General features: G+C 56.7%; 2 protein-coding genes across 5 annotated transcripts; both read right to left on the bottom strand.

Moving 5' to 3' along the window:
- Nucleotides 1–108: 108 nt before the first annotated feature.
- On the bottom strand, nucleotides 109–951 carry FREY1 (Frey regulator of sperm-oocyte fusion 1). Its single transcript, XM_074867775.1, has 3 exons — nucleotides 723–951; nucleotides 449–522; nucleotides 109–336 (listed from the first exon to the last, which is right to left on the bottom strand). The coding sequence occupies exons 1-3, from the start codon at nucleotides 788–790 to the stop codon at nucleotides 203–205; spliced, it is 276 nt and encodes a 91-aa protein (XP_074723876.1). The 5' UTR covers nucleotides 791–951; the 3' UTR covers nucleotides 109–202.
- Nucleotides 952–1,790: 839 nt separating this feature from the next.
- Nucleotides 1,791–8,196, bottom strand: PEX16 (peroxisomal biogenesis factor 16). 4 transcript variants are annotated; one of them, XR_012628851.1, is made up of 11 exons: nucleotides 7,995–8,194; nucleotides 7,799–7,834; nucleotides 7,477–7,553; nucleotides 6,108–6,241; nucleotides 5,696–5,802; nucleotides 5,132–5,212; nucleotides 4,526–4,678; nucleotides 4,095–4,167; nucleotides 3,611–3,797; nucleotides 3,404–3,468; nucleotides 1,791–2,317 (listed from the first exon to the last, which is right to left on the bottom strand). XR_012628851.1 is itself a non-coding variant. In XM_074867774.1 (11 exons), exons 1-11 carry the CDS (start codon nucleotides 8,155–8,157, stop codon nucleotides 2,259–2,261), a joined length of 1,068 nt encoding a protein of 355 aa, XP_074723875.1. In that variant the 5' UTR covers nucleotides 8,158–8,194; the 3' UTR covers nucleotides 1,791–2,258. The 4 variants fall into 4 exon arrangements, 3 of the variants coding, with proteins under 3 accessions (XP_074723875.1, XP_074723873.1, XP_074723874.1); XM_074867774.1 differs by having other exon boundaries at nucleotides 3,678–3,797; XM_074867772.1 differs by lacking the exon at nucleotides 1,791–2,317 and adding an exon at nucleotides 2,324–2,608 and having other exon boundaries at nucleotides 3,678–3,797.
- Nucleotides 8,197–8,198: the final 2 nt, after the last annotated feature.

Genomic DNA, 8,198 nt, shown 5'->3' with positions numbered 1-8,198 from the left:
GAGATCATTGTATGATGATCAGAAGGGACCGCTGGAGGTCATCTGCTCCCATCTCCACCCAAAGCAGAGCTTACCCTGACACCCCCCCCCCCCCCCCCCCCCCCCCCCCCCAATACCTCACATGGGCCCCATGCTGCAGCAGCAGAGGGCAGGCAGGGAGGTCCCCAAGGCTGGGCTGCGGTGGCCACAGCGGCATGCTGGCTCACAGGCGGGCATTGTAGTACTCCAGCAAGTCAAGCTTGTTACGCTTGCTTTTGCCAGCTTTGTGCAGCCACGCCGGCTGCTCCTGGGCCACCCGGGTCCTGAAGTGGGGTTGCTTGGGTTTGATGCCGTAATCTGCGGGTAGAGCGGAGAGGCTGGGCTCAGGCCTGCGCTGCTCACGGGCCTGGGGACAACTGCCTGGCTGGAGGCGTGAGTGCATGGGAAGGGGGTTCGGAGAGTACTGTACCATCCACCAGGCCAAAGTGCTGCTGTGGAAGCTCCAAGGGAGCAGAGAAATCCTCAGGGACTGAGTAGCTGACCCTGCAGAGGAAAACCAGGGGCAGGAGTGAGCCTCCGGCGCTCGCCCACGCCGGCACAAGAGCTCCCATGTGCCCACTTGCTTGTCTTCACCCAGCCCGGCCAGCTCTTGAGGGCCACGATTACCAGCCCAGGCCTGGGACAGGAGTCCTGGGGTACCTCTGCAGGTACTGGGGCAGGGAGGAGGAAGGAAGTGCCATCACCTCCGGCGCAGGGGCAGCGGGAGGGCAGCCCCCGTCAGCAGGGCGAGCAGCAGGAGCCAGCACCGCATGGCGCACCCGGACGCCAGCTCCACGGTGAGGTCACAGAGGAGCCACCGCAGTGGTGCCGGGACACCAGCTGGGTGGGGCAGGCCCCTGCCTGGGTGCTGCTGCCTACCCCCTCCTGCCACATAAGCTCCTGGTCCTGGGCTGCCTGGTCCTGCTGTCCCCTGCAGCCACAGAGCCAGGGCTCTTTCCCTGTCCCTCCAAAAGCAAACCCCTTTCTCTCAGTACCTCTCTGTCCCTAGGAGTGAACCTCCCCAACACTTCACAGACTTTGCAATCTTCCTCATCTTCCTCTGCTAAAAGCCCAGAGGGAGCACAGTCCCTCGCTCACAGCTTTTCCACACTGTTGCTGCCACATTGCTGCCAGCTGAGGGGGCAACACAGACTCCACACACTGCCAAAGCCCTGTGGTCCCCAACTGCGGCGGCCTGTTACGAGAGTGTGTGTGTGGGGCTCACCCCTTATTTCAGGCGCTGTGACCTCCTGAGCTCTGCAGAGGGCTGGCAGCTGCCTGGGTGGGAGGGCAATCCAGTGCCACCAGCTGGCCACTCCTGGCCAAGGATCCTGAGCAGACTGATGCCTCAACTGTCCCCCAGGCAGCAGAGCAGATGCCAAAAGATGGCCAGGGCTGTCCAGGCCTCTCCTGAGCCCCTTTATTAAGCGTGGCACAGCAGCATTTGCTGAATTAATCTCTTCATTTCTCCTCTGCCCTTGGCCAAGCACTGGCTGGCAGCCATTCTGCAAACCCTTTTAGGACACAGCCTGCAGACTGCAGCTCTCCCTCCCTGCTGGGGAATCCCAGGAAACTGGGGACTGAAGCGGGCACCTGGAGTTACAGAGGCTACAGGCATGGGCTGAGCAACCTGCAGGGCCCTGCCTGACACAGGCCAGAGCAAAAGGCTTCTAAGGACACCCTATCCCAGGGTGGACAACTGCAAAAACTGCTCTTTCTGAGAGAGGCCAGATATGAGGGGATCCTATGCAAAGAGGGAGAGATCCTTGAGCTCAGTTCTTTCCATTCAGTCAGTTTATTTGACAGACAAGCCTGCTCCAAGCAGAGCAGCCAGGCACGGCCAACACAAGCAGGCTGCAGGTCAACCTCAGCACCATGAGGTGGGAGACAATGCTCTCCAAAAGATCACTATGCTGCCCAGTTTTATTGTAGTGCAGCTGTACAAAAGGAGAAAAATCAAGTGCTTAAAAAAAGAGGTTGTCCCATCACCATCATTGCAGCCACAGAATGGTCCAGAGAAAGAGATGGCCAGGGTCTCGCCACGCATGTAGTGTCCATCATCCACTGCTAGATCTGTTAAAAAGATTACATACACCCCCCTCCCCACCGTGCAGAACAGGAGCTTCTCAGTGATGGTTTAACTGAAAATTAGACATTATCAACATCCCTCCCCCAGCCTGCTTGCCCTCCTTAGAAACGTCCAGCCACGATCTTAGTGGAGAATAATCATCATCTTCTCATCAGCCCCAGTTATAGAAATAGATTTTCTGCCAAGCAGGCAAGTAATCCATCAGTGGCCCTGAAACAAGAGAACAGAAGGATCACACATGTAGAAAGGCAAGAATTTGAAGCTGTATGTATACAGGGTATATCCCCCCTTCTTATGATACCAAACAATCCCAAATCTCCATTTACACAACTCAGATGAACCCAAGAACAGAACAGTTACTTTTGCTGAGACGGGAGACAACTTTAGGCTGTGGTGCCAGAGATCAGAGCACGACCAAATGGGGTGTGAAACATGGTGTGGGACACCACTCCCTCAGAGCCGAGAGGTCCAAGCTCCAGTGGGAAGGGGGTCTGCAACGTGCTGGGGGGAAAAACCCGCATGCAGCGAGTCAGGAGGACACCACTGTGGCACAGGGAAGACAACTCAGCAATAACGAGCAGGTGCAGACACAGAAGCAACTGCTGTGGAGTGAAAATGCTTATGTAGCACATGGCTTAATGCAAGCTCCAAAGCTTCTCTGAAATCACCAACTGGAGGAAGCAGCTCCTGAGCTAGCCAGCTTTGTGACCTCCCCAAAGGAAGGACAATCCCACGATGCCAGGCTGATCTAATGCCATGAATCACCCCACGGAAGGCTTCACATCAGCAGGGAAGCGGGGGAGGTGGAATTCTGGCCCATAATAAAGGGATCCTCTGGTGAACGACTAGAAGACAGACCTGGTGTAGCCCTTTGATTTACCACTTGTTCCTGCCTGAGTCAACACCTCTAGGCACCCATTTACCCCTCGTGTCTGTGCTGCAGACTGGAGATCAAGGAAAAATGTTCAGAAACAGGGCTGCAAAGCAGTTCTGGAGCACCAGCTGAGGTGCAGCAAAGGAGCCCAGGAGAACAGGCCTAGGTGGCAGAGACCAACTTTGTGGCCTGGGAGGGCACACGGAGTTTTACCACTGTGGTTGAGCCAGGAAGCAATTCATCCTTTCCCATTCCAGTTTAAAACAACACAAGCGTCAACACAAGGTGCACTGGTGCTAACCATTCTAGGGACTTCTCAATTCCTTCCTTGGGTTGGAAACCAATTGACAAATGTCCTGCCCAACTCCCCTGGTTTTTCTCCATCCAACAGAAGTGGGGATATAGCAGTGGGGCCCACTTACGTGTGACAAAGCCAACTCCAGGCACATAATCAGCCAACAAGCGCAGAAGGAGGAGGATCCTACCCCTAGGAAGGGAGAGAGTATGAATGAGTCCAGCAGGACACCTCCTGCCCCAGCTGCTGAATGCACGAACAGCAACGGCAGCTGTTACGCAAGGGCTCAGATTAACCTGGTCACAGGCACCCAGACCTTTTCAGATCTACTCACCCAGTCCCCTGACGCTACTTCTGTTAAAAGGGAAATTTTCAGCAAAAGCCCAGCAGGGGCCCCTTACTCTGAGTATCGGTCATAGAAAGGAGATCTCAGCAGGTAGTACAGCAGTAGGAGGGTTCGTCGCCTCAGCTCCGCTCGCTCTCGCCTGTTCAGGTCTTTCAGATCACTCAGCAAGCTCAGACTGGAAGGAGAAGAGCAGAGAGCTAACTCACGGCAACAGCAGTCAGAAGGGAAAAGAAGTGGGTTTCTAAATGCCCTCTGTTCTCAGCTCCATGCAGAGCGGGCTCCACCAGCTCAGGACAGAGAGCACTCAAAGTGTTGCAAAAGATATCTGAATGTGTCAGCCTCCCAGCTAAAGACCAGCCCCCTGTGTGTATTTCTCTCAGTAGGCCCTGCCCAGAACTGGGGAACAGAGGGAAGTGTGATGCTCAGCCACCACCAACCTCCAGCACCCACAAAGACTTTTCCTCAGACTGACCTTGAGATGTCCAGGACTGCTGAGAGGAGCCAGGGTTTCCATGATCTCTGGCCCCACACTCCTAAACTCAGTACTAGGAACACACAGTCAAGGAACGGAAAGAACCAGAGATGCCTAACAAGAGGCACGCAGACAAGTGAGCCCCTGGGTACCAGCCAAGCTCTGCTGAGTGCAGGAGAACACCCACTAAGGCAGTGATGGGGGGGTCCATGGAAGGGGCTGGAGACCTTGCACCCACAACTCCAGCAGCTAAGGCTAGCTGTCAAGTTCTAAGAGAAGGGAGGAGGCGGTCCAAGGCCCCTGCCCAAGCAGAGCAGCAGGAGGGAGAGAAGCCAGCATGGCACTGCCCTGCACCAGGGCCGAGCCCACAGCAGCACCCTCTGACAGCACCGGGGTACGGCGTGAGCCCGCACACAGCCAGGGCAGGATACAGTGGAGCAAAGGGCGGGTAACGTAGAGGGATTCTGCGATGGTTTCTTGGAGACCCAGAGGGGTGGGAGGCTGGTTCATCTCCTCTGCTCTTCGGCTCTGCGACTCCTCCCTCTGCTGGGGGGACCCCCAGTGGCGGGACTGCAGGGATGGGGCTGAAACAAGCTGATCAGGTCACTAACACAAATAAATTCTTCCTAGCACGCTTCCTCACACCACCCCCTGCTTCTTTCTGCGCCGCAAAGGCGTGAAACGGGAAAGATTGAAGAGCTGCACACACAGCAACTGCTGTGGCTGACCAGCACCCTCAGATTGCCTCCAGAGGGGACAGAGCAGGGAGAGAGACTTGTAAGGTCCGTGTTCCTCAAAGCGTAACCACACTGAAGGGTTGTCTCCATTGATCACTTAGGAAAATACAATTGAAGTGCTAGCCTTGCAGCACGTGCCTGAATCCCCGTGGCTTTGATATCCCCCCACACACAGGGCCTGGTGACTAGATATGCCCCACTACAAGGTTCTGCTCTTTACTGCCCACACTCAGGTCATACATAAAGGGCACAAAGCAGAAACAGCTCAGGCAAGGACAGAAAACAGGCTCAGCTACTTACTGCTCTGGAGAGAGCGCACAACGCGGCTGGAACGCCTGCCAACATAGGTCTGATCCTTCCCTGAGGAGTTGTCTTCCACGTCTGCAGGAGAAAACAGCCACAGGGGTCAGGCTCCAAAGGAACACGCCTCACCGCAGAGCTGGCAGCACCCTGCCCTACATTTCCATCACGAAGACTAGACTGAAAGTTTGATCTAGCGCAAACCAGAGCATTCTGAAGGGGCTAACGCTACGCAGAGGGTGAAAAGGTCTATCTGCCTGATGTTGCCCAGGCCTAGGATCTCTTTCCTCACCATCAGGCCATAGGACATGCAGCTTGAGTTCAGCCAGTGGTTCTACGCTTGGGCTCCTCCACCCCCTCCTTCCCGACTGTGGGACAACCCTGCCACTAAGTCAACTCGTGCTCTGCAGAGGGCAGAGAGTTCAACGCAGCTCAGCTTTGTGTACTGAAGCCTTACAGTTCCCTGTGCCACCCAAGCCACTGCTCTGAGGAGTATTTCCTAGCAGGGCAAGACACGTGGCCCAGCAAGGCGCCAAGCCAACAATGACATCACCGCAGGCTCACCTTGCGGGTGGAGAGGCTGCTGCTGCTCCCTGTTCAGCGGCACAATGGGAGGAGACGTCTGGATGCCAGCTTTGTACCACAGCAGGAGCAGGAGACGAAGGATGGCTCTGTGAGCAGACACATGGAAGCCTTCAATACCAGGCTACAGAGCTGGGTTCCTGTTGTGTGGGAAAGGTGGCTTCCACAGAACAGGGAAACACTCAGGTCTGCTCAGGGCAGCTGGCAAGGCGAGAGGGATAAGAGTCCCCTTCTGTGGCACAGCATCCAGCACACTATGGGGCTCCAAATTCCCCCAGCCTCAGGGACCGGCAGCTCAGTCCTGCTTGGGCTTTTTCTTGTGGTATTGCTGAGCCCCCTCCCCCACCCCTTTCTGAGCCCACGCTGCCCCTTCCCCTCTGCCCACGGCACTTACTTAGCCAGCTGGATGAGGACAATGATGGTCCACCGGCCCATCTCCCCCCACACCCTGGCTGTCCCCATCTCTGCAAAGACCTCCACGCATTCTAGCACACTCAGCCAGGTCAGCAGCTTCTGCTGGGGCAGCGACTGCAAAACACAGAGGGGAGGAGGGGGACAGGATGCAGGTTCTGCTTGGGAGTTAAATGGGGCAGAAGCACAGCCCAGTCTGGTGGGACCCTCAGAAGTAAGCACCCGATGGCCTTGGAAGTCATAAAAACAAGAAGTGGTGCCTCCACTGCAGCCAGAGTCTACACAGAAGCCCACTTCTCTACCTCCAAGCAGGGGCAGAGTGACACATCGCAGCATCACACAGAGCTGCTACCCCAGAAACAGGGAAAACATCACAGCTGTATCTTGGATTTCCTTCTACCCCAGCTGACACAGCAGGACAGTCTCGTGGGTTTTGGCACCGAACTCCATAGCAAAACTCTCTCTCCTCCTTGTCCCAGAGTTGGGATACACAACAAACCACCCCGCCCTCCCCGTCCAGGTTAGCACTGACGAGGGAGTTCACTTGGAGTAGAGGGAAGGGAACCCAGATCTGCAGTCACACCAGAGCAAATGCCTGCTGAATGCAGCATCAGTCCGGATTCCAGGCATGAACCCCAAGACAGTGGGTGCTCTTCCAGCCTGGGTCCCTGCTCCCCACTCGGGAACTTGCTCGTGCTGTCAACCATAGGATTTAACCCGTTGAAAAGCATCAATAAAGACAATACAGCTGAAATTCACTTCGGCCTTAACAACCAGCGAAGCAAGTCTTCCACATTTCTGTTTGTTATGTGCCTGACACTCCAGCCAGAGAGCTGCCTACACCCAAACCCACACAGCAGGCAGGATTGCAACAGAAGAGGCCTGTCTGGAAAAAACCACCACCCTCCTCATTCCCCGAAGGGTCTAACAAGTGCTGGGAGCCAGCCTGAGGCTCTTGCAAGAGAGACATAGAAGCAAGGTGCTTATGTTTGTTTTGCTCAATAACATATGCAAAAGAAGACTCTGAGGGATGGAATCAAAGCTTCAGTGCTCCAGAGCCACTGCTCTGGAAACAGCAATGGTTATTCAGCAACACCTTTGCCTAGCTCAAGTTCAGAGCTACTGGTGCAAGTCAGGGCCTGATTTCTGTGGTCCAGTGAGTGCTCTGGCCACTGCTCTAAGCCAGGAGCTAAGGGGCAGGGCTGCTGTTTACCTGCCTCTTGCCTCTACATATCTGACAACAAAGAGAGGCCACAGCAAAGACCTGTTAGTTTCTACAGACACTCCCTGAAAGCTTCTGCAAGGAAAAGAGCATGTGTCCCAAATCCTCCTCCCACACACTCCAGCCTTACCACGGGCAGGCACTGCTGCAGCTCCTTTCGGAGAATCCAGTCATTTAACAGCACTAGGAGGTTGGAGGCAGAGTACACTAGAAAAGGAAGAGAAGGAACACTGCAGTTACAGAATGCACAGAAATCAAACCAAACCGGGGCTGCTGCCTCTTCCCCCGGGAGGGGATGAAGGAAGAAGGGCAGTAAGACGTGCAGATTCCTCACATAGGCTGCCAGAGGATGCAGCCAACCGTGAAGAAAACAAGGGGTCCGGGGAACGGTCCCGCATACGCCGGCGCAAAGGCCCACCACCAGTCCCACCGGCTGCCCACTGCCCACCTACCCAGCTCCGACAGCGCGTAGGAGTCCGAGAAGCGACCTGCGAAGGGAGAAGAGCGGCTACCAGCCAGCGCCCAGCGCGGGGGGAGGCCCCCGCTGGGCCCCAGTCCCCCGCACAACGCCCGGGGCAGGTGCCGGAGCGGGGCCCAGGCCCAGGCCCAGGCCGGAGGGCCGAGGGCCCGGCCTCCCCCCTCCCGTACCTGGCAGCAGGTAGGAGAGGCCCCGCACGGTGCCCTCCAGCTGGGCCGTGGCGGCCGGGTGCCGCCTCACGTACTCCTGGTAGCGCTGGCACAGCAGGCGCAGCCGCGTCACGGGGCCGCCGCCGCCGCGGGCAAGAACCGGAGCCGCCGCCGTCGCCGCCATGGCTGCCGCGGCCGCGCGCTTCCGGGGGCCGCCCCCGCGCC

This window comes from Strix uralensis, chromosome 4, assembly GCF_047716275.1.
Source record: "Strix uralensis isolate ZFMK-TIS-50842 chromosome 4, bStrUra1, whole genome shotgun sequence".
Taxonomy (NCBI): Eukaryota; Metazoa; Chordata; class Aves; order Strigiformes; family Strigidae; genus Strix; species Strix uralensis.
The sequence above is the reverse complement of the archived record's forward strand: the minus strand, read 5'-3'. Positions and strand labels throughout refer to the sequence as shown.